The sequence below is a fragment of the Scyliorhinus torazame genome, chromosome 2, assembly GCF_047496885.1.
Source record: "Scyliorhinus torazame isolate Kashiwa2021f chromosome 2, sScyTor2.1, whole genome shotgun sequence".
Lineage (NCBI taxonomy): Eukaryota > Metazoa > Chordata > Chondrichthyes > Carcharhiniformes > Scyliorhinidae > Scyliorhinus > Scyliorhinus torazame.
In genome coordinates this window covers 163,774,322-163,800,864 of record NC_092708.1, presented here as the reverse complement: position 1 = coordinate 163,800,864, position 26,543 = coordinate 163,774,322, and the positions used below count along the sequence as shown (strand labels likewise).

Sequence of the window (26,543 nt, the reverse complement as noted above, 5' to 3'; positions counted from 1 at the left end):
TCTCCAATGGACATTTTACAACATTACCTAAACGCGGATACAGTGTTACAGTTTGCAGATGTACCAAAGTTAATAGATAACATATTTTTGTCGGGTTTCTTTCCGCATGTACAGTCATAGTGGTGCGAAAGAATGTGACTGGCTGTTTTGAGGAGCTCCCAGTGTTGGAGCTGGCTGCATGTTCCAGTTCAGGGAGGCAGAGAATCTGTCTTGTGGTTTCGGGGACTGAGTTCAATAACCAGATTCATTTCTTTTTTTTCAATATTGGTAATTAGTCTGGGGCTAAAAATCCATCGTAAACCCCAAGGTTCATTTTAAAGTGTGGGGTGGGAGAATTATCACTTTAACCCTTTAAGTCCCGGCACCACTTTTTCAGGATTTAGATCAGGAGTTAAGTAATGTGGCATTCGGTAATCGCAACTGTGTGCGTACTTGTTAACTAGAATTTTAATCGTTTTTTGCTGTTATAATGCACTCTGCTCTCTGAAATGGAGCAAGTTGGTTTGAAGCGTTTCGAATCCACCTTAAACACCGCTCTTTGACTGCTAACAGCACAAGCCAGGAATCAAAATAACGCCAGCAAGTTTATGTTACTGAGCAGTGCGATTGAGCTGCCCTCCTGTCCACAAGATCGGCTCAAATCTAAAACGCACAATTTGTGTCGATGCAGGGAATCCTGATGCATCAAAGGTTCAGGGCAGGGAAGCTGTTAAGAAGTGTGTGTGTGGGTGTGTGGTTTCTCTCCCTCTCCGGAGGACATATTCCGTACTGGGTTCAGAGAGGGTGCCCCGGTGTCAGATCGAGAATACAGAGATAGAGAGCAAAGGAGGAAACTCCATCCCCATTCTCCCAATCAGCGGGCTCGGAGGCCGGTCTGCAGAGCCCAGAAACTCCCGGTGCGCTTCTTATCCCATCTAATCCCAAACCCTCCATCTCTCCCTCTCTCTCTCTGCAGACACAGAGTTTCGCGACATTTTTACATATTTGGGGTTAATAGAGAAAGCAAACGGGAAGGGGGAGGGGGGATGTTGGCTTTATTAAATATTCAAGCAGGCTCCTATACAAATTTACGTTCGCGCTCATAAATTATTAAAAGTCAAAAGCATCTGTCTGTCAAGAATGCAGTTTATCATTAACTAATCTTACATGACAGCAGTCTTGTTTTATTTATGCAGGGTCCCACTGAAAATGTAAAAAAAATAGGAAGCAGGAGTGAGCATTGTGCGTTTGATTGTTGAACACGGGGCTGAGGATACAAACTTGTGTGTGGGATGAAATCTTCTGCCTTTGACTGAAACTTCCCTGTGTGTGTACAATGTATCATTTTGATGGGGAATTTGGGAGGGCGGCTTTGTAAGGAGTGTGTAATTCTGCATCTATTCCCTCTGCGAGTCTGCATGGGTGTAGTTGTGACTGCACACGTGTATCTCATTCGCGTGTCTGTGTGCTATGTGTGTGTATGTGTCCAGAGGGCTTAGCTAGGTATCTAATGATCTGATCATGTGGTATTATTATCTGTAATAAATGCGAACCGTCTTACAGTAATCAAGCTGATTAAAAATTACTGCGCGCCAAACAGGGGGAAGGAAAAGGGGAGGGTGGTGGTGTCCTCACGTCGGCTTTCTTCAATCAAACTGAAGGTCGCTGTCGGAGGGACCCACGCCACCAGCGACACTGTGCTGCCCCCTCCCTCTCTCCGTCCCTCTTTTACCTTAGGGGCTCCATCACTCGTACCGCTGTGGATGTTATACACACCCACACAAAAAAGAGTCTGTCCCGGACCAGGAACGGAAGCGAGCAGTGATATGCAGAAAGGACAACCCCGAGGAGTGCTAATGAGTCAACGCAACTAATAATTTCTCTCTCATTCTGTCGCTGTCAGTCCCACTGTCTGCACTGTGAAGAGATATGATGAAAGTGACAGAGTCGATCCTCCCCCCTCAATCTGCACTGGATCGGCAGATCCCCTGAAAGTTTACCTGAATATATGGACTTCGAAGCGATTGCTTTCAATTTATTTCTTGCTTTTAAAAAAATATATATATATAAAAATATAGTTTTAATTCTGATTGATTTGTGACCAGGAGTGACCGCTTGAAGGACAAGCCTCTGGAGTTGAGTGTATGTGAGTTTCACTTTCTTTCGCCCCCTCCTCCTCTCCCCCACCCCCTCCCACCCCACCCCCACCCCATTCCCGTTCCCCGGCAGTGAGAGGTCCCACAGGAGCCCTCATTAACAGAATGCCGAGGCTACACTGAGGATCTGAGTGGGTGATTGCACATTCATCCCGTTCAACTCCCAGACCTGGATTCCCTGCTTCCCACACATGGCCAGAGTAATTTCTCAGCACCTCCACTTTACAGGCACATCCTAGACTGTAAGTCACGGGGACACAATGGGAAGAGATTATTTTCAAGCTGCTAGCTCGAGAGAGGGAGGAGACGGCCGCCCATCCAGCTAAGGAACTGCCTGAAAAGAATTGTTAAAAGTTGGATTTGAACCAAGGGAGATAGTGACAGAGACATTAGATATAGCTAGGATGTCACATTAAATCACTTTAATCCTTCACAGCGGGCTGTTACCACCTCTTGATGCAGTTAAACGGCGGTATTCCCCCAAGTGTAGCAGGAAAAGTGCTCTTGTCAGAGTTAAAATGTCAAACAGCTGTTTGGAGCGTTAGAAAGTGACAAGTTCATTTGAGTGAAAGCTTTAATATAATGCATGCTGATGCCAGAATGTTCGTTACTCGCAACCTATTAGAAGGATTTAACTTCTGTTCAAGTTGACAAAATCTTAACTTCCAGGTTTACAATAATCTGAAATCATTAAGTGCAGATTTTATTTGAAAAGGTATGAGTTGGTAGGAACGCTATTGGGTCGGTTAGATCGATTTCTATTTGAAAAGACATGTCTAGAGTCTCCGTGTAACAAGTATCTTCAAAACAGCTGCCACGTTTATTTAAAACGACGAAATAATCGAATGGACGTTATTTGGAGGTTGTGCTTAACAGGGCATCGAGTGCGTGTGTGATCTGTCCAAAACGCATCCGGAGGTCGGCACTCTGTAATCGGAACAAACTTGACATATTCTCTTCTTCCGACTGTCTTCCCTTTCCAGGTCTATGCAATCTGCCTCCGGGAGCCCTCACCACCACCAACCCGTGGCGGAGAATGGAAATGAGAAGTGTCAGCCCCCATCCCTACCCCCGAGACAGCCCCGAGAGGAGGAACAGCAGCCCCGAGGCACCCCCCGGTAAGAAGGCCAGGCTGGAGCCGAACGGTAGCCCGACAGACGGAAGCAGACGGAGATCCACTGGCTCCCCAGTCAAGGCGCTGGGAGGTAATGATGCACCGGAGTCTACGAGCTGACAGCAGGGCCACATTCATACTGGGTGTCAGGGTTCACGTTGATTAAACTTTCTATGTGCTCGGTGTAGGATTACAGGAAGAAGCTCGGCTCATTTCCAGCTCTTTGATGCCCTGCCCAACACGAGCAGCATCTATCAGCCCCCCCTTGTCACCATTCGGCAGTGAGAGAGAGAAACGCCAGTCTTTCCCCGGAGGGGGAATTTAATGGGCTCCGTGCCACCTTAGCGCTTTCCAATGTTGACAGGTTCATGTGCGAGCGGCCTCCTTTCGGGACGTTTAAAGAACATTTTTTTAAAAACCAGGAGTGATTCGTTTAAAACGCCCTCATGTTGAGTGAGGAGTACCAGTGGAAAGGGAACTTCAGTGGTGGCAGTGAGGGACGGGCACTGCCGTCTGCAGGTATTGGTGAAAGTAACATATCCCAAATTCCCTCTGTATGGAAGCAAAAGTCTGCGGATGCTGGAAATCTGAAATAAAAACAGAAAAATGCTGGAAAAAATCAACAGGTCCGGCAGCATCTGTGAAGAGAGAGAGAGTTGAAGTTTGGCATCTAAACGATCCTTTCACAGAACTGATCATTTAGATAAAAGGATCATTTAGATCCCAAACGTCAACTCTCTTCTCTCTCTCTCCACACAGTTGCTGCCGGACCTGCTGGATTTTTTCCCCCAGCATTTCCTGTTTTTATTCCCCTGTATGGAGTTGTCCCCGGTGAAAGAAACCCAGCTGGACTGACTGTGACTTAAGGCCGTCTGGACATGAAGGAGATTCACTGAATTAATCACACTGAATCCGGAGATTGTAATGTTAGCACAACTTTGCTGCCAGTTCGCATTCACTCTGTTCCTTGTGTGCAAGCAGTTATTAAAAACATCTTATTGTGGGACATCAGGAGATGAGTTGGAACTGAGGCCATAGAAAACCGCAGAACAGTACCGGTGTATGCCTGTGTAAATATGATTGCTTGATTGGCTGTGACCCAGTTTTTAGAGGAGTTTGGGATTCCGAGAGTTGAATAGCAGAATGATCAATACCACCAGTTTGAACCAGGAATGGTTAAATTGTAAGAGCGGACTGAAAACACACGCAATGCTTAACAGAATGTTTGGTCAGCCCCATTCACTGAATATTTGATACCATTTTACGGGCGCCTCGGAATGTTGTCGGATAAAGGCGCTAGGTAGTGTTAACATCTCTCCAGTAGCTGGGCTAGTTTTGAAAAGCTGCCGGCTATAGTGTGCCCGCGAGTGTAATATTGATCCCTGTGAATGTGACCAAGGAAATGAGCAATCTCCCATTTGTCTGAGCTGTTATTGGGGTGTTTATTTGTGAACGGTCCCTTTATGTTTCCATAGGTCCTTGATAATCCAGCATATTTAGATATCTGCTTTCACTTGCATGGTATTCTTAGTTGAACCGAGTCCCTGTCAGAAACCTGAACAAGTGAGATGTTGATTTGATCCCACAGAAGAGATAGGTTCGGGTCTTGGGTTATTAGAACAACTGAAAGATTGCAATCTTCTGACTGTAATTAACACGACTCTGGTTAAAACGGAATTAGGAAATAACCTCCAGATACAGTTTGAAAAAGTCAAGTGGATTACAGGAAAGAAAGTTACATTTCAAACGACAACTTGGTAATCACACTTTCTGAAGCCAAGGGCTCAGAGTGAATAAGATAAAGACGTTGTTGGATAATAATGACCGCACCATTAAGATTTTTACACTATGTGAACATATTGACATTAGTGTATACCGCAGAGTTGAGGTTATGCGGTTTGGATTGTCCTTGCACGTGTAGAGAAGACGCACACACTTTGTTTTGCATTGTAAAATGTTATGGATACATATATATATATATTTAAAAACTTGTAAAATTGGTAATAAATATTCTCGAGGAACAACGTGCATGTAAATCCTAGACTCAGTACAAACTCCATTTCTCACAAGAGCAGGGTGTCACAGACATAGGTCAATCTACGGTGTAACATAAAGTGTAAAATATGTTAAACTATCAAGCCCGGCAGATTGTGAAGGTTCTGCAATCAAATTTCAGGTTTGCAAACTGTAGGGCTAAATGGAAGTTTGGTTGAAATATGAGTTTATATTTATAAGTTAAAAAAAAACATAGTGAGACCTACCTGCAGGAGGCATTTCTCACATTCCGACCGGCAACAGTTGTCTACCCCTTCCCCAGCGCCTCCAGACTATAGCAAACTCCAAATAATGAGAAGTAAAGGTCTTTTGGCCTATTAAAGTTTGTCACCTTCTAGCACATCCAGTCTCTACTCCAGGAATCAATTTTGAATTTTGTTTCTCGACCAAGTCATTGATAGAATGGGGCTGTTAAATACTTTGTAAATGTATTTGCCGACAATCAGGTATTTGATTGGAAAGCATTGCCCTACACAGTTGCAATGTACCTACAAACTTACCAGTGACTTTTCAGCATTAGATATGCTTGCCTTCTGCTGATTACATTTGCTTAGCCATGTACTCATTGCAGAAGTCGCACACTGACATGAATTGGAGTAGTAGGGACTGGCCTGACTAGGGGTTGCCTCCTAGTCTGATTAGTTTATAAGTTTTCTGTATTTGAGTGGGAATTTACTATCACTGACAGCAGCTCCCCCTTAAAAATCAGACTTGTCAAGAACTGCAATCAACTTTAACATTCACTTCCCCTTCCGTTTTTTGTCCCTTTGGTAAGTTTTTGAACATTGTTTTTTGAATAGTAAATCACCTTTAACGAATCTGTTCATATCAGTTAATGAGCCTGACACCGCGAGGGAGCTGAATTACATTGGCAAGGGATACTGAGAGTAAGTCAGACTCTTAATATTTTGATTCAGCTTTCCGTATGTACCACAAAACCCAATAATGCTGCAAGTCGAAATCTGGCCCCATTCCTCCGCCAAAAACGGCATTGCTCAAAATCAAGGCACAGCGTTGAAGTTAAACTGAGTGAGAATATTTTGCATTTAAATGGTTTTAAATAAGGAAAAATCCCTGATCACATCTCGGCTATTAAAAAAATGACAACTTCTCTTGGTTTAACTTCTGGGGAATGTAACGCGATTTTTGAAGCTGGCAGCGAATGTTTTCTCCTTGCTGTGAGGACTTTGCACATCCAGGTCTGTCCTGAGACCTAATGCCTCCAAAGTGCTGGATGTGCATGTTTGTCAGCCCTTCAGAGGAAATTAAGCAGCATTTTATTTTTCGTAGCTCATACTAAACTAAAATGTCGTCAAAGCAATCTCCCCAGTGACTTTTCGAGTTGTGCAGCGGCTAGGTAAGGCAGCAGTGCTTTGAACCGCGGTGCACAATAAAGGACACTCTCTGAGCTCTGGTCTGTTTACTGAAAGCAACGGTGTGCAGCTAGCATTAATAAACAAGTCAAGGGGCAACAATCCACGTGCTGTCAAACAGCATTAACCAGTCACAGGGCTGTGATCAGGTCTGACTGTTTCGAAACAAAAGCCCATGTGTGTTACTAGGATTCTCTTTCCCCCCACATTCAGGATCGACCCTGCCAGTGTTCTGTGTGGTGGAGCAGTCGGATAATCCTGTAGAGTGCGAAGGCAAAGAAGAGCATGCTGAATTTGTACTGATCAGGAAAGACGTGCTGTTCAATCAGCTCATCGAGACAGCCCTCTTGTCCCTCGGATATTCCCACAGTTCAGCAGCACAGGCTCAAGGTAGGACCCATTCATCTTCACCAGGCCACTGTATTTGTGTTTTGATCTGGAAAGGGGGGTTGGGGGGAGGAATCATCATTAAATCCAGTATCAGAAACTTGCTGGAGAGTCAAGGCAAACAAAAACACACATAGTGGGTTTTCATTGTGATGTAAAAATGTCCCAGCAATGAGAGGTTGGTCATTATTTCTGTGAAGTGTAACCTCACAATGGTAACATCCCACAGAATTCATATCAATCGGACCTCAAGCGGTCTGGGGGATGACACAGTATTGCAATCATTACAATACTATTATGTCCTAAGGCATCAGAAATCATCTGTTAGTAATTTTATGTGGAAGAGTTTCCTAATTTTATATTTCTTGGTTGGGAAAGAAATGTGCAGAATCACGAACAGCAAGATATCATGACATATGACTGAGGCATTGTAATTTCCCAAATGTTGGGGCATTAAGCAATTTGTTTTAATGGTGGCATAGGCAATGGACAGGAAAGTGCTGTGAGGCATTTGTTACCATATAACGAATCAAGTTTTTTTAAAATGCTGAGAGAGTACTTTCCAAGAGGAGAAAATAAGTTGCAAGTTTTATGTCAGACTGTTGGCGGAAATTGTTCTTTCACACCCAGTTCACACAACCCAGGACCAGTGTCAGAGTTGAGGCCTGCAGTTATAGTGCAAATGAGGCCTCAATCCAGGTTTAGGGCCTGTCCCTAATACAGGAGTAAAGCTGTGCTTTGGAGTCATTTTGGGCCTTAACAAAAAACAATATACATAGCACAGGTTTAGCAGCAGTGTGAAGCTTTACATGAATCGTCTAAATACATCTTAAGATGTATTGCAATATCCCATGCAATTTGTTTTTTTTAAATCATCTGACTGAAAATCCAATTTTCCAATTCATTGTTATCAGGCCTTAAGGTCTATTATGTAGGAGTTTAACATTTAGAATTCATTTAAATACATTGAAATGGGATCACGGGTGTGGGTCTATGTAGAGAAAGACATGCTTTGTTCCTTCACTTTGGTTTGTTTAAACTGGGCTGGACTGTGTGTGGGGTCACTTCATGTACAATTTGTGCGTTTTGAGATTGATGGAGTCACAACGATGCCTTTCATGGCAATTTGCATTAATAGATTGGTTAACACAAATTACTCAAGACAATACCAAGCATTCTGTAATTGGGTCTTGAAGAGTATTTGGGGATTTTAGTGTATATTGTTCCTAATAATAATGTATTGTAATCATTAGAACCATGACTGGATTCTCGGTGGTCCAATAACTCTATCTGTGATATTTTGGGTGAGCTAGATTGATCTTTAAGCTCAATGAAGCACCAATCTGCCATTCTAAGAAGGGCTCAGGTTTGAATCCCAGTCTTGGCTCCCACTCCAATTCTGTTCATCAAACTTTAAGTATGAGCTGAGCTGACTAAGTGAAAGATCAGGTCGAGCCCAGTGCCAGGGTCCTCCGACTGTTTCTCTGTGACCACTGACATTCTACATGGTTTGCACAGATCAGCTGTTAAGAAGACCAACATCATTGTCTTCTACATCTGCCACAAACTCTTGCCACCGACTCTACTTCCCTTCCAGGCTACTGTTTCGGGCTGAATCAGATGTTTACAATCTTAGCAGTCTACTCAACCTGGGACTGAGCTTCCGACCACATACCATCGCCATCACAAAGCTTATATTTACCTCAGTTCATCTGCCATGGAAACACTCATTCATGTCTTGGCTACCTCCAAATTTGATTATTTTAATATTGGGGTATTGTCCAGAATTCTGTTCTTTGTATCCTGTCCACCATTAAGTCCCACTCACTCATCACTCCTATATTTGTTGACCTATATTGGTGCCTGGCTCCCTGGCATCTCTGAAGTAAATGTTTCATTCTCCAGTTGAATTCTCTTTTTGTTCTTGTCCTCCCTATCCTCCTCCAATACCCCTCCAGAACACTGCATTTCTCTGCGTCTGGACTCTTGTTCATCCCCTCTTCCTATAACCCAGCGTTCGTGGTTGTTCCTTCAGTTTTCCTCAGCCTTGAGGACTGAAAATTTCCCTCTCAAACTCTTTGCCTCCCTCTCCCTTCCCAAGACCATCTGTGAAACCACCTCTTTGATCTACATTTAGGTTGGCCATTCATACATTGTTTTGGCTTGCCACCCTTTTAATAAATTGTACTTCTGCATAGCACTTTCTTACATTAAAGACATTAAATACAGGCAACTTGTTTCTGAGAGATGTGGCTATCTTGTGGTGTTTTACAATCTGAGACAATCTTGTTTTGGGGGGATCTATTCAAAACCAGACATTCCTCCTGATTAACTCCCCTCAACTTCAGCCAGAGGGAGTCAGGCTCAAGGACACACAACTGAGTCCAACTGAACTTAAACAGCCTCCACCCAAAGGAAAGGAATCAGTTGAGATTATTAACGTCATCCTGAAAGCCTTATTTTCAATTAGATTTTAGCTAGATTGTAATTTTCCCAGATATTATAAAGGTCTGGGTGAACTATTCCCCACCAAAAGGGAATAGGATTCAGGATCACTGAATGTTTGATGCAAGAGACGAAGGGAGACAATTTAAACTTTAAAGCGCACAAACGTTTACTGTAAAAAGCAGTCATGCAATTTGGTGTTTGGTGGTTCGATGGAAAAGTATAAATCGCAAAACTAGATAAATCGTAAAAAAGGAAAGATAGCTAGTTCTTATTCCTAATGGAGAATCCAAAATTGAAAATTTACTTGTTACAGAACACTTTCAAAATCAAATATTAAAATAAGGATATCTTAATCCCTCAAAGTGTGAGGCTGGCTCGGTTGAAACATATCGAAAACAAATATAACTTAGTCGAATTATGTTGGGATATTTATAATGAATTTTGGGGTTATGTAATTAATGGTAGAGGATGTTCAGTTGACCAATAATAGACTACCCCTAATTAATCTCCCATATTTGGTGAAAGCACCAATTGTTATAATGAGTGCGTTCATTCAGTTTCTTTGAAATGTTGTTTTGAATTTTTCTTGAAAATGGACTTTGAATTTGGACAATTTTGCTTAGTCAAGATATAGTTTCCAGCAAAATAATAAGACTTGGAGGCTAATATTCTTCTATCTGATTGTGGCTTCAATGATCAGAGCTTGCATTGTATGCTTAGATGCTAGCGTATCGCAAGAACCATGGAATACAATTTTTAGGTGCGTGAATCTCTTATCAGTGAATTCACATTGTATTGAAGGGAATTAACCATATTGTGTTCGTAACCTACTTCTGCTCCTGCTAAATTACATTTTACTGTGAGTTTCCCCAAAGTTACTTTTAACTTAATATTTCTCTGTTAATTTCATATTTTATTTGACCCTTAATCCTTCAGACTCTAGTAGTTGCATCTTATATCTCATGTTTCACCTTAAATATATAAGTTTGACAAATAAACTGCCAAACTGAAGCTTTTAAAAAATACTAGGCGTGTTTCTCCGTCAGCCGACGATGGAATCGCGAAACGCGATATGGCGCAGAATCGGTCTCGACTCCAAAATTGTGGCGGCTGCTGGGTCCATGGCAAATCGCAATTCTCCGGTACCTCGACAGCGGCATCAATGCGTTCCGCTCTGCATGTACAGTAAATGCAGTTGGCATATCATTAGCGGGCCTGACCCGGTATTCTCCGAGGCCTCACAATCCTCTGCCTCCTTCAGGGGGGAATTCTTGACGGCGAGATTCAATTGTGCTTTTAAAAATCGAGGGATGACCATAGGTCGGGTGGCACCCCGTGGGATTGGGGTGCCCAGGCACGGATCGCAATTGCTGTGGCCTGCAAAGCAGCCATCTTGCTACGTACCCCACTGACCACCCACCATGGCCCCTAGTCATGCAGAGTGCCACAGGCCATATGGGTGCTCCCACCCCAGCCTCCACCCGCTACCCTCCACGCCGCCACCACCCCCCCAGCCTCCACTTTCCACCCCACCACCCCCGCATTCCACCCAACACCGCAGGCCCCCAGCCACCAGCCTCCACCCCACCAACCCCCACTACCCATTCCATCACCCCCCCAGCACCCGCCATACCACCCCCAACTAGTCACCACCTGGAAGTGCATCACTCTACCCACCCAAGGGCAATGCCTACAGCAGCCCCTACAGAGGGGTGCCAGACATGGGCCGTGGAACACACTGCTGGCAAGGGCAGTGGCAACCAACACTATGCTTGGGAGCAGGGACAGGCGCCAGGGCCAGAGGCCCCCACGGTGTCGGCACCAAAGGGGCGAGGGGTGCGGCGATGCCAGAAGAAGAGGGGTTGGGAGGGCGACATGGGGGGGCAGGGTCCGCAGTGCCAACTGGGGCCACCATGTAGCCCATTGGGTTTGGTTGGGCACGGGAATATGCACCACGCTAACATGTCAGCCTTTCACCCCTGCAGACAATGGATATTGTAATTCAACCAGCAATGGTGGCCTCCCTCATACTCACCACCTCAGGGGGATGCAACTGGAGCTGCTCGAGGAGGAGGACCATGCAGCAGCGCAGACTGCCCTAGAGAAACAGGAGGCAGCTGGTGAGGATAGAGAGCCAGCCGCCCAACAGGCTGAGGATGAAGAGGTGCAAAGGGTAAGCCACATCAGGCTTCATGTGTACCGGCAACAGCTGTCATTCGTGGACCCGCAGGACTGGGTATGCCGTTGAAGGTCCCAGATGAGTAGGGGACAATACAACACATCTGCCAGATCATGGTGTACCTGGCACCATGGTAGAATAGGAGAGGATACCTGCTCCCAGTGGCCGTCAAGGTGATGGTCGCCCTGAACTTCTACACCACGGATGGGGACCTGTCTGGAATCTCAGTGCTTGGTGCATCGATGCTGTCATGGAGGCCCTCGGCACAATACATCCATTTCAATGTGGACCAAGGCCACCAGGATGCCTGAGCAGTGGGGTTCGCCCCAATCGCTGAGATGTCCCGAGTCCAGGGGATGGTCCACGGGATGTATGTTGCCCTATGAGCACCTGCAGGTGACAGGTCGCTCTTCACTAACCAAAAGGGGTTCCGCTCGATGAACATGCAGCTAGTGTGCGACCATGATAGAAGTCCACAATCCTGCCCCGACGTCAACACTTGTCTCAGGAACGGAGAATCCGCCGCATTATTTTTTATGAAGCGGTTATGCCTAGCTCTTGTCTTATTTGAAAGCGTATTTTTTTTCATTAAATAGCCTGGCTGCAGCTACTGTGTTGTGATCCCAAAGATCTCCTCCAGTGGAAATGCACTTGACTACATGTGAACATTTTTGCTGTTGCTTTTGTAAAAGGTTGTGTTATGGGCCAGGGTTTAGAGAAGCCCAAAGTGTATCATGGAGTTCACCTGACCCATAACTTTTAATAGATTGTGGTATGGGGAGCACATGGCCCACTCTACAGGTGTGGTACAGCAGAAATGGAAAAGTATTTTTTTTAAAGCAAAACAATGTTTATTCTATGAACTAAGTTAACCTTTTTAAAACATAGTGAACATCTGAGCAATCATTAATTCAAATATAACCCCCAAAGAATACAACACTACGTAATCCCGCAGCGGTCCTTTTAACATCCATAAGACTTAAAAAAGAACTTTTAACAGAAGCACATCAGGTTAAAGTCACTACTGAGAGCAGTTATTAGTTTTAAATCATCAAAGGATCGATTTACAGTTTTTAGATTACAGAGAGAGAGAGACTAATACCCCTTCTGGCTATGACTGCAGCTATCCAGCTCTGAAAATGAAACTAAAGCATATCCTGCAGCAAACAGCCTAAAACAAAATTAAAAAGCTGACAGTCAGCCCAGCTCCACCCACACTCTGACATCACTGATAAACACCCATTTCTTAAAGGTACATTTCTTAAACACCCATTTCTTAAAGGTACTCTCACATGACATTTGGAAATAAAACAGGTGCTGGAGTCTTGAACAGCTTTGCTTACATGTAATAATTACAATCAGATTTGGAGGCTATTTCTCATCTGTCTGCCTCATTTACTGCTGCTTCCCAGATTCCCAAATGGAAGACAATAATAGCCTCAATTTTCCCCAACAGATCGAAAGGGCCTTGCTCCTCTTGTCTCCTCTTCCTCCACAAACATTTCAGCCTTGGTAGAGGCCTTTAGTCAAGCCTTCATTCTGATAATTGAAGTGCTGTTGTCACTGGCATCCTCTAGGCAAACACCACAATAGTAACACTGGAGTTTCCTGACATGCATTCGAATTTTATTCTCTTCATGGTGCCAATCCCACCAGGAACATGCAATGCACATGGCACGAATTCCAACCCAGGGTATTTGGTCATGGTAAGGGCGGATAAGGAGGGGTGAGTTGAAGTCCCATCCCATTGGATCGCTGTCCCAAAGAGGAAAATTATGGAGAGCAATGTTGGATTTACAACACAGTAACAGGCCATTCACCCCAACTAATCAATGTCAGTCTTAATGCTACACACACCTTCTCCCACCCTATTTTATCTAACGTTCATTAGCATTTATTTTTATTCCTTTCCCCCTGAAAGTCATCAGTGTTATTCGTCTCAATTGTGATTGCACGTTCCACATTCTAACCATTCAAATTGCTCCCTTAAACTTTACACTTAAAATATATGATTCTACAGAAGATTTGCCAATTAACAGTACACCCATTAATCAATCATTTTAAACATTTAAAAATGTTTCCAGCTCTGTTAGGGCCTTCATCTTCCACACTGCAAACTGTGGTAATGCATATTTGTCTATTTGTGGACCGGCTCGTCCACAGAAACACTCAGTACACTGATGACAGCAACAGGGTTGCAGTCAATAATGCATCTGTCCTTACAGTCACAATTAAAACAAAGACAAACTTAACAAGGAGCAAGTAACCCTCTGAAGATTCTTCAGCACTGTAGCTCTTCAATGGGTTGTTTCATGGGGTGGGAATAGAACTAGAATTTTTCCCAGATGGGTTCCTTTCTGTATTCAGTCACAGTGTTGTGGAGAAGTCTCTGCGTAGAGGTAGACACCGGCTTTGCGCTTGTGATTTTCCACATGGATCAGCTTTCTAATCTCAGCTGCTCTGCCATAGAGAAGGAGGAATAAATACACTCCAATCTCTTTTTTAAAACATTTATAGAGTACCCATTATTTTTTCCAATTAAGGGCAATTAGTGTGGCCAATCCGCTTAACCTGCACATCTTTTGGGTTGTGGGGGTAAAACCCACGCAGACACGGGGAGAATGTGCAAACTCCACACAGACAGTGACCCAGGGCTGGGATTAGAACCCAGGTCCTCAGCGCCGTAGGCAGCAATGCTAACCACTGTGCCACCGTGCTGCCCATATACACTCCAATCTCATCTGTGAAACAGGATTTGCCTTCAGATCAGTTGGTTACAGGTTGTCAGCATTGGAAACTCCAAATTGATTCGAAAAAAGATAAAATAGTTTAAAAAAGGAAAAAGGAAAAATGCCGTGGGTGGTATGGTGGCACAGTGGTTAGCACTGCTGCCTCACAGTGCTAGAGACACGGGTTCAGTTCCGGTCTTGGGTTACTGTCTGCATAGTGTTTACACGTTCTCCCCATGTCTGCATGGGTTTCCTCCGGTGCTCTGGTTTCCTCCCACAGTCCAAAGATGTGCAGGTTAGGTGGATTGGCTGTGATCAATCCCCGGGGTATGGGGATAGGGTGGGGGAGTCGGCCTAGGAAAAGAGGTCTTTCAGACGGTCGGTGCATGATTGGCCTCCTTCTGCACTGTAGGGATTCCATGGATTAATAATGAAGTGAACTCTTTCGACTGACCAATAAGAATGACACTGGTTTACACCGATGTCATCAATGGGAAAACAAATATAGACACCCTCTCCTCAGGAGACACAACTGACATAATAATAATTCAAAGTTTTAAGCCCAATTTAACCAAAAGGGAAAATTATAAACCAGAGTTCAAATATTGTTATTTATGGCCACGGTGCACTCTATTCATTTTGATGCCAGTGGTGGACACCCCATGTTCTTTCTCTTGGAGTACTCATATGAACATGGCCAACGAATGGATGCAGACAGTCAGAACCAATCTCCCCGTGGACATGGACTTATAAACTGTTGCTTCTTCCAGGCATCGAAGCTCTAACACACCTCTCCATCCTGCTCACTCCACTCTACACTGATCAAGAGTGTAGAGCTGAGGGATGAGCTAGCAACATAGTGCCATGATTTTTTAAAAATCTGGATCTTCTATTGTAGACAGGGAGCTGGTCCTTGGTCTGGTTACATGTTCCTATGTGGCTACATTTAATCCAATATTTTTCAAACTATTTGAGGAATAATACACGGCAGAGATTCACGCTCTTCCTGCAACATTTTTGATGGAAGGATGGAAACAGGATTTAAGAGCAGCACGGTGGCACAGTGTTTAGCACTGCTGCCCCATAGCCCCAGGGACCCAAGTTCAATTCCAGCCTTGGGAGACTGTCTGTGGGGAGTTTGCACTTTCTCCCTATATCTGCGTGGGTTTTCTCCGGGTGCTCCGGTTTCCTCCAACAGTTCAAAGATGTGCAGGTTAGGTGTATTGGCAATGCTAGATTGCCCCTTAGTGTCCCACGGTTAGGTGGGGTTACGGGGCGAGGGCGGGGAGTGGGCCTACATAGGGTCCTATTTCAGAGGGTCGGTGCAGACTTGAGGGGCCGAATGGCCTCCTTCTGCACTGTAGGAATTCAATGATTCTTCTATGATTCTAAGAGCACAGCCAGGCTAAAGACTTGTCAGTGTACACTTGGACAAACAACATTAATAATCTATTCACTTACTTCTCCCACTCAATGTTAGTTTGAGCTTTTTAAGATATTGAAGCTGCTTATTAGAATTACGTAGAACTGGAATTGCAGCCAGTGTGGTTAGTTAATAAATAGCTCTTAATATCTGGGACTGCTATACACGCATTAGTGAGGAATCTGTAAAGTAATTATGGCCAGTGATAATCCAGAAATGGTGAAGTCACGTCCATCTTTCTAACAATGCATGCTTATTCCATGCATGAGTTGCAGAAATAGTTTAACCAAAACATGTATCAGTTTTCACTGTGGTTTGTCAGCAGCTGGTTTACTGATACACTGAACACTTGCATAGATCTTTGAAATTTGAAGATAAGGCACATATGTTATATATATTATACATTATCACAAGTTGCACAATGCACGTCAGCTTGCACTTCATGAAAAGGGCAAGGGTCAAAGTTTATGAGTCAACCCAAGCATGTCAAAACCATGTGCTGATTTAAAAAATTGTCTGGGTCCTTAACTGCAGAGAGATTTGACCATTTTGCCTGCTAACCCCCAGGCTCGGTTTCAGTAATCTGAGCCAATAGGACATAAGTGGGGAATGTGAGCTGGATAAGTACACGAGAGAGCAAGTAATAGAAGTGATGGGGTAAGATGTATTCAATAGATGTGGGGAGGTCTATGAGAGCAACACTGAGACAGACTGGTTGGTCTTCATGGTCTATTTCTGTGCTGCATAATTCAATATAATTCTTATGAAATCCAAAAAGAGACCATCATCCATCTGATACAATATTTTACTTTCTTCCTTATGGTAACTCCAAAATGGTGTAAGAGAAAGAACAATTATCAATTTTTGTCACAAATCGCTTGGGAAAATAAACAATTCACTTAACACTTTCAAGCAGTTCCAGATAAGGAAGGTATTATTTTTTTTTAGAAAGGAGTGCTACTCCAAAGCAGCATCCACGGTATTTTTGGAGTCAATACCAGAGACAGCAATGGCAGGAAAGGTGTACTCAGGAACCTTCATAGAGTGGAGGTGGATGCCTGAGCTCCACCTGAACCTATTCCTGTTCTTTGAGAGAATGCGGGAAAGGAATGGTACTGTGCCAAGGCAGTGGTATAGGCAGGTTTTATGTTGGTAAATGTCCGGTTAAAATGAGGAGTGTTACTTTTGGGAAATGAAACAACTTTCCATCTTGGTTACTTAGTTAAGCTCACGTTGACAACGCTAACTACAGAACTGCTTTATCTTCCAGTCCATATGTCAATGGGAAGATGTGTAACATGGGGACCTGACCTGCAAGCCTAGTAAATTGAAAATTACTCCCCGCCCCCTCCCACACCGCTTCCCCCCACCCGCTGACACTACCTGTGTTGGTATTAAACACACCACGATTGGGTGCCACCCCCCACCCCCCCACCCGCCCCCGCCACCCTCACTGCCCCCCTACCTTTTCAATTAAAATATTTCTAGATGGTGTCTCTCGGTTAACAATCCTGTCAGTCCCATTCTATCCTTGGGAGTCTCGCGAGTTTATATCCCTCAAGTGTCCATAGCTGAACTTGCTGGGCAGGATACCCAGAGGATCAGGATGGTCACAGGCTTTCCAACCTGCCCAATGTTGCACTCCATCGAATAACCTGGAGAGTAAACCTGAGAGAGTTGTCAAAGACTTGCACCTGACCCTGTGAGGTTTGGCTAAAATTGTCCTCTTAATTTTTATGAATGGAATAATGTCAGTTTTCCATCCAAATCCTAGGGCAGATTTGAAGAGCCTCTTGCGTTTTAATCGTTATGGAAACAAACGTCCCTTCCTTTGTTTACTATCGAAGCCTCCTTAACCGATGTACATGTTGTGGCAAAATGATTTTTCATTTTACACCAGTATTACATCACAGAGAAGGAACTGAGCCACTGCGGGAGGCAGTGACAAACACATGACTCATCACTACGCAAACACTAAAAGCAGACTTAATTTAGAAGCTGGAATATTTAATATTTTAGTAATTGTATGGTGGACAAACAGACGGCATCTCTCAGGTCTCAGTTCAGTGAGTGAAGTGTAACTCTACCCAACATTAATCTGAGAATGAAGACGTTTAAATGATGCTGGTGTCCTTCATGTCTGGATGTGACCAACACATACTGCTGTGGAACAGTGTGTTCTGTAATGATGAATAAGGCGGATAGTATTTAGTGCAATAAATGTCTCTGAGAAGCCACAGTCTTAAGTAGAAGTGGTGTATTTGCTGTTTATAGAACAAAGTAGAACACAGCAAAAACAGGTCAACATTTCAGGGACTGGCTACAAGTGACAGACAGAACACTTGAGAAGAGTGCAGGAGCGCGATAACACATCATATGACCCTGTCCAAAGACTATTATATAATTAGAATCACACAGCACAGCAGGAGGCCATTTGACCCATCATTCCTATGCCAGCTCTTTGAAAGCAATCCTGTTGTTCTGAAGCCCCTGTTCTTGCCCCATAGCCCTGCAAAATGTTCTTTTTCAAGTATACACCAATTACTTTTCGTAAGTTATAGCTTTCCTTTCAGGCAGTGGAGCCCAAATCATAACAACTCGTTGTGTAAAAAATAATGGAGATGCTCCATTAATATGGTCAATTTTCTCTCTAATCCTTTTTTAGGTTAAGCACGGTTTTAGTTAGTCTCCAGGATGTTTTTAATATAAAGGTGCCTTTATCATAATTTCCTCTGTTAAGTCCCACAATGGTTATGGTTTCACAATCTGTCCTGTAACGTTGGTTTCAAGCCATTATGCTGTGTCCCAGGTTTCATTCTAGGTCCGTGCTGGGTTCACTAATCTTGGCCAGAGTGTCAGTAGAGGCACTACAATTAGTTTTGCATGGTTCAACCATTACCCAGAAGTCCACTCCTGATCACTATCCAATGATCCCTGCTGGAATATGGGTTCGAGTATTGACGTCCGGTAAAGAAAGGTTTGGGTTCAGCCATGATGGTTCCTGCAGTGGAATATCCTAACACTGCCCACTCATCATTGTTGTCGTCAGCTGTCCCTCAATTCGAGGATGACATTACTCAGGGTCACGTGTTTACGCCATAGATCTTCATGTGACTGAAACAAGTCAATTTTCAAACCAGAGGCCTTTGGGCACATTGGTGGATTGTCTGTGAGGCACTGGGATCCATAGTTCAGGATTTGTTTCCTTTTCTTCTCTGCCGCTGCTCTGACTCATCATTAAGACATTGTGACTGTCTGTATGATGAAGTTCGATGGGCAACTTGCTGCCATTTTGAATGCCATTTTGAAACTTCTCTCGGTCATTATTGTCAATGCTGCAGCACTTCAAGGAGATCTCCAGAGTGTCTTTGAAATGTTTTCTTTGTCCTCTCCTGGAATGTTTACCATTTAAAATTATTTAATGGGATGTGGGCATCACTGGCTAGTCCAGTATTTAATGCCCAAATCTAATTACCCTTATGGTGGTGGTGAACTGCCTTCTTGAACCACTGCAGTGGCCCACAGGTGAGGGTGCTTAATTGGGTGAGGGCCAATTACATCCAAATTAGACAGGAACTAGGGAATGCTGATTGGGAGTGGCTATTTGAGGGCAAATCCACATCCAACATGTTGGGGGCTTTTAAAGGCCAGTCGATGGAAGTGCAGGACAGGCATGTCCCTGCAGAAATGAAGGAAAGAAATGGCAGGATTCGGGAACCATGGATGACAAGGGAAAATGTAAACTTAGTCAGGAAAGCTTAGAAAGGAAAAAGGAAGCATCGAGGCATCTAAAAACTGATGAAGCCCTTTGAGGAGTACAGTGAAAGTAGGAAGTAATTTAAATGTGGAATAAGTAAGGCTAAAAGGGGCCATGAAATGTCTTTAGCAAACATGGTCAAAGGAGAATCCCAAGGATTTTTAATGCATATATTAGGAGCAAGAGGGTAGCAAGAGAAAGAGTAGGCCCACTCAAGGACAATTGAGGGAAGTTATGCATGGAACCACAGGAAGTGGGTGAACTCTTAATGAGTACTTTGTGTCAGTATTCACCAGGGAGAAGGACATGACGGATGTTGAGGTCAGGGAACAATCTTCAGAACATCTATATATCAAAGGAGGAAGTGTTGAGTATCCTAAATTGCATTCAGGTAGATAAGTCCCCAGGGCCGGTTGGGATCTATCCCAGGTTACTGCGGGAGGTAAGGGGAGAAATAGCTGGGGCCTTAACAAATGTCTTCACATCATCTTGGACCACAGGCGAGGTTCCAGAGGACTGGAGAATAGCCAATGTTATTCCCTTGTTTAAGAAAGGAAGCAGGGATAGTCCAGCAAATTATAGGCCGGCGAGCCTGACATGGTGGGGAAGCTTTTGGAAAAGATACTGAGGGACATACGCACATTTGGAGAAAAACTGACTCATTAGTGACAGGCAGCACGGTTTTGTACGGGGAGGTCATGTCTTACCAACTTGATTGCGTTTTTGAAGAGATGACAAAGAAATTTTATGAGGGAAGGACTGTGGATGTAGTTTATATGAACTTCAGTAAGATATTTGACAAGGTTCCACATGGCAGACTGGTACAAAAACTAAAATCACATGGGGTTCGAGGTGGGCTGGCTGGATGGATGCAGAACTGGCTTGGTTATAGAAGACAGAGAGTAGTGGTGGAAGGGTGTTTTTCAGAATGGAGATCTGTAGCTAGAGGTGTTCCATCGGGATCAGTGCTGGGACCTCTGTTGTTTGTAGTGTACATAAGTGATCTGGAGTGAAATGTGGATGGTCTGATTAGTAAGTTTGCAGATGACACGGAGATTGGTAGAGTTGCTGATAGTGCCACAGATTGTCAGAGGATACAACAGGATGTAGATAGGTTGGAGACTTGGGCACAGAAATGGCAGATGGAGTTTAAGATGGACAAATGTGAGGTGATGCATTTTGGAGGATCAAATCTAGGTATGAATTATAATGTGAATGGCAGAACCCTTAGGAACATTAACATACAGAGGGATCTGGGTGTGCAGGTCCACAGTTCCCTAAAAATCGCAACACGGGTGGCCAAGGTGATTAAGAAGGCATATGGCATGCTTGCCTTCATCAAAGAACAAAGAACAATACAGCACAAGAACAGGCTCTTCGACCCTCCAAACCTGCGCCGACCATCGTACCTGCCTAAACTAAAACCATCTGCACTTACGGAGCCCGTATCCTTCCATTCCCACCCTATTCATATATTTGTCCAGATGTCCCTTAAATGCCGCTATTGTACCTGCTCCCACCACCTCCCCAGGTAGCGCGCGCGTTCCATATATTTACCACCCTCTGTGTAAAAGACTTGCCTCGCACATCTGTTCTAAACTTTTCCCCACACACTTTAAACCTATGTCCCCTAGTACTTGACTCTACTACCCTAGGAAAGAGCATCTGACTATCCACTCTGTCCATGCCATTCAATCTTGTTGACCTTTATCAGGTCGCCTCCCAACCTCCGTCATTCAAGTGAGAACAGCCCTCCATACCAGGCAACATCCTAGTAAACCGCTTCTGTACCCTCTCCAACACATCCACATCCTTCTGGTAGTGTGGTGACCAGAATTGTACACAATATTCTAAATGAGGCCTAACTAAGGTCCTGTACAACTGCAACATGACTTGCCAATTTTTATTTTCGGTGCCCTGGTCAGCATGCCGTATGCCTTCTTGATCACCTTATCCACATGCGTTGCCACTTTCAGTGATCGGTGGACATGCACGCCCAGATCTCTCTGCCTGTCAGTACTCGCAAGAGTTCTACCATAGTGTAACTCCTACATGCATTGAACCTTCCAAAGTGCATTACCTCACACTTGTCCGGATTCAATTCCAAAGAACAAAGAACAAAGAACAAAGAATAGTACAGCACAGGAACAAGCCCTTCAGCCCTCCAAGCCTGTGCCGACCATGCTGCCCGTTTAAACTAAAATCTTCTACACTTCCTGGGTCCGTATCCCTCTATTCCCATCCTATTCATGTATTTGTCAAGATGCCCCTTAATGTCACTATTGTCCCTGCTTCCACCACCTCTCCGACAGCGAGTTCCAGGCACCCCTCTGTGTAAAAAACTTGCCTCGTACATCTCCTCTAAACCTTGCCCCTCACATCTTAAACCTATGCCCCCTCGTAATTGACCCCTCTACCGTGGGAAAAGTCTCTGACTATCCACTCTGTCTATGCCCCTCATAATTTTGTCGACCTCTATCAGGTCACCCCCCAACCTCCGTCGTTCCAGTGAGAACAAACCAAGTTTATTCAACCACTCCTCATAGCTAATGCCCTCCATACCAGGCAACAACCTGGTAAATCTCTTCTGCACCCTCTCTAAAGCCTCCACATCCTTCTGGCTGTGTGGCGACCAGAATTGAACACTATACTCCAAGTGTGGCCTAACTAAGGTTCTATACAGTTGCAACATGACTTGCCAATTCTTATACTCAATGCCCCAGCCAATGAAGGCAAGCATGCCATATGCCTTCTTGACTACCTTCTCCACCTGTATTGCCCCTTTCAGTGACCTGTGGACCTGTACACCTAGATCTCTCTGACTGTCAATACTCTTGAGGGATCCAGCATTCACTGTATATTCCCAACTTGCATTAGACCTTCCAAAATGCATTACCTCACATTTGTCCAGATTAAACTCCATCTGCCATCTCTCCGTCCAAGTCTCCAAACAATCTAAATCCTGCTGTATCCTCTGACAGTCCTCATCGCTATCCGCAATTCCACCAACCTTTGTGTCATCTGCAAACTTACTAATCAGACCAGTTACATTTTCCTCCAAATCATTTATATATACTACGAACAGCAAAGGTCCCAGCACTGATCCCTGCGGAACACCACTAGTCACAAGCCCCCCAATCAGAAAAGCACCCTTCCATTGCTACTCTCTGCCTTCTATGACCAAGCCAGCTCTGTATCCATCTTGCCAGCTCACCCCTGATCCCGTGTGACTTCATCTTTTGTACCAGTCTGCCATGAGGGTCCTTGTCAAAGGCCTTACTGAAGTCCATATAGACAACATCCACTGCCGTACCTGCATCAATCATCTTTGTGATCTCTTCGAAAAACTCTATCAAGTCAGTGAGACACGACCTTCCCTTCACAAAACCGTGCTGCCTCTCACGAATACGTCCATTTGCTTCCAAATGGGAGTAGATCCTGTCTCGAAGAATTCTCTCCAGTATTTCCCTACCACTGACGTAAGGCTCACCGGCCTGTAGTTCCCTGGATTATCCTTGCTACCCTTCTTAAACAAAGGAACAACATTTGCTATTCTCCAGTCCACCAGGACTTCACCTGAAGACAGTGAGGATCCAAAGATTTCTGTCAATACCTCAGCAATTTCCTCGCTAGCCTCCTTCAGTATTCTGGGGTAGATCCCATCAGGCCCTGGGGACTTATCTACCTTAATATTTTTCAAGACGCCCAACACCTCGTCTTTTTGGATCTCAATGTGACGCACGCTATCTACACACCCTTCTCCAGACTCAACATCCACCAATTCCTTCTCTTTGGTGAATACCGATGCAAAGTATTCATTTAGTACCTCACCCATTTCCTCTGGCTCCACACAGATTCCCTTCCTGTCGTTCAGTGGGCCAACCCTTTCCCTGGCTACCCTCTTGCGTTTTATGTACGTGTAAAAAGCCTTGGGATTTTCCTTAACCCTATTTGCCAATGACCTTTCGTGACCCCTTTTAGCCCTCCTGACTCCTTGCTTTCCTACTTTCCTTATATTCCACACAGGCTTCGTCTGTTCCCAGCCTTCTAGCCCTGACAAATGCCTCCTTTTTCTTTTTGACGAGGCCTACAATGTCTCTCGTTATCCAAGGTTCCTGAAATTTGCTGTATTTATCCTTCTTCCGCACAGGAACATGCCGGTCCTGAATTCCTTTCAACTGACATTTGAAACCCTCTCACATGTTGATTTACCCTCAAACATCCGCCCCTAATCTAGATTCTTCAGTTCCCGCATAATATTGTTATAATTAGCCTTCCATCTGCCGTTTCTCCACCCAAGACTCCAACCAGTTTATATCCTGCTGTATCCTCTGCCAATCCTCTTCACTATCCGCAACTCCACCAATTTTTGTGTCGTCTGCGTACTTACTAATCAGACCAGCTACATTTTCTTCCAAATCATTTATATTCACCATAAACAACAAAGGCCCCAGAATTGATCCCTGTGGCACGCCGCTAGTCACAGCCTTCCATTCAGAAAAGCGCCCTTCTATTGCTGCCCTCTGTCTTCTGTGCCCAAACCAGTTCTGTATCCAACTTGCCAGCTCTCCTCTGATCCCATGTGATATCAGCTGGGACATTGAGTACAGGAGTTGGGAAATCATGTTGCAGCTGTATAAAACCTTGCTTAAGCAGCATTTGGAGAATTGCATGCAGTTCTGCTCACCACATTATCAGAAGGATGTGGAAGCTTTGGAGAGAGTGCAAAGAAGATTCACCAGGATGTTGCCGGTCCCGAGGGTGTTGGCTATAATGAGAGGTTGAATGAACTAGAATTGTTTTCACTGGAAAGGCAGAGGCTGAGGGGAGACCTGATAGGTCTACAAAATTATGAGAGGCATGGACAGGGTGGATAGTCAGAGGCTTTTTCCAAGGGGGAAGTGTCAATTACAAGGGGGCACAGGTTCAAGGTGGAAGAGGGAAAGTTGAGGGAGATGTGGAAGTTAAGTTTTTCACACAGAGTGGTGGGTGCGTGGAACGTGCTGCCAGAGGATGTGGTGGAAGCTGGCACATGAGCAACATTAAGAGGCATCTGGATGGGTACTTGAATAGGGAGGAAATAGAGGAGTACAGACCGAGTAAGGGCAGAAGGTTATGCTTTTAGTTAGGGCATCATGATCGGCACAGGCTTGGCGGGCCGAAGAGCCTGTTCCTGTGCTGTACATTTTTTTGTTCTTTGCAAGCCAAGGGGCCTAGGTATAGAAGGGAGTTCCAGGATTTTGACCCAGCGACAATGAATAAATGGCAATATATTTCTAAGTCAGGATGGTGTGTGGTTTGGAGGGGAGACCGCCAGGTTATGACGTTCCTATGTATCTATTTGCCTTGTCCTTTCAGGTGGCAGAGGTCATGGGTTTGGAATGTGCTGTGTCAGAAATCTTGGTGAGTTGCTGCCCTGTATCTTGTAGATGGTACACACGGCTACTACTGTACGTCAGTGCTGGAGGGAGTAAACGTTTGAGGTGATTGATGGGGTGCCAATCAAGCTGGCTGTTTTCTACCGGATACTGATGAGCCTCTTGAGTGTTTTTGGTGCTGTGCTGATCCAGGCAAGTGGAGAGTAATCTGTGGGGCAGCACAGTAGCATAGTGGTTAGCCCTGTGGCTTCACAGCGCCAGGGTCCCAGGTTCGATTCCCTACTGGATCACTGTCTGTGCGGAGTCTGCACGTTCGCCCCGTGTCTGCATGGGTTCCCTGTGGGTGCTCCGGTTCCTCCCACAGTCCAAAGACGTGCAGGTTAGGTGGATTGACCATGCTAAATTGCCCTTAAGTGTCCAAAAAAAAGGGTTAGGAGTTATTGGGCTAGGGGGATATGGTTGAAGTGAGGGCTTACGTGGGTCAGTGCAGAGTCGATGGGCCGAATGGCCTGCTTCTGCACTATGTTCTATCTTCAATGAATGTCGAATCAGCCACGATGCTCTGGACAGCATTGTAGCATGGTGGTTAGCACCGTGGCTTCACTGCGCCAGGGTCCCAGGTTAGATTTCCAGCTGGGTCACTGTCTTTGCGGAGTCTGCACATCCTCCCCGTGTCTGCGTGGGTTTCCTCCGGGTGCTCCGGTTTCCTCCCACAGTCCAAAGGTGTGCAGGTTAAGTGGATTGGCCATGCTAAATTGCCCTTAGTGTCTAAAAGGTTCGGAGAAGTTATGGGGATAGGGTGGAAGTGAGGGTTTAAGTGGGTCGGTGCAGACTCAATGGGCTGAATGGCCTCCTTCTGCACTCTATGTTCTATGCCTATGTAAATGGAAAGTATTCAATCACGTACCTAACTCGTGCTTTGTAGAGTGTGGATAATTTTAGGGAGTCAGGAGTTACTCGCCACAGAATTCCCAGCTTCTGACCTGATCTTAAGCCACAATATTTATAGGACTGGTCCAGTTCAGTTTCTGCTCTATGATAATCTGCAGAAAGTTGATAGTTGAGCGATGGCATTGCCACTGAATGTCAAGGGGATATGGTTAGATTCCCCCTTGTTGGAGGTGGTCATTGCCTGGCACCTCTGAATATTTGCGAGTTGAGAAAACAGGACCTGGTGGGGTAGACGTTTTCTGACTATCGAGACAGAGTCCAACCCATTGAAATTGATTTTTCAAGGATTTTGTCCCAATATCTGTGGTGATGGCTTCAAGAAGGACATTTTAATTTTTTATATGGGCCCCCCATTGAATCTGGAGGATGTGGCGGAAGCATTACTGATGGAATTTCTCTGGTGCTCTTATGTGTCATTGATACGCAATCCAAGTCTCACTGAAATACCAGTGTGGTCATGACAACTACTCTGACTTGTTGACTTGCAGAAGTCTTTGTTGTCAAACACTTGCTGCTGTAGGTTGTGGAAGACTGAGCTGGCATAACTGAGATGTTGGATCTCCTTATTCATTTTGGGAGCGGTAGCTGCTGAGGTATGGGACATATTCCAGGGT

The 26,543-nt window shown here is 44.7% G+C and overlaps 1 protein-coding gene across 4 annotated transcripts in view; it reads left to right on the top strand.

Annotated features, from left to right (window-relative positions):
- The first annotated feature begins 563 nt into the window (after window positions 1-563).
- Window positions 564-26,543, top strand: part of satb2 (SATB homeobox 2) — a 282,285-nt gene continuing 256,305 nt past the window's right edge. For 2 of the 4 annotated variants that reach the window (XM_072479035.1, XM_072479024.1), the window contains exons 1-3: window positions 564-2,121; window positions 3,119-3,340; window positions 6,891-7,067. In XM_072479035.1, the coding sequence (XP_072335136.1) occupies window positions 3,172-3,340; window positions 6,891-7,067 (346 nt within the window). In that variant the 5' untranslated portion in view covers window positions 564-2,121; window positions 3,119-3,171. The remainder of the gene's footprint in view (window positions 2,122-3,118; window positions 3,341-6,890; window positions 7,068-26,543) is intronic. The other 2 variants (XM_072479014.1, XM_072479005.1) reach the window with 2 other exon arrangements.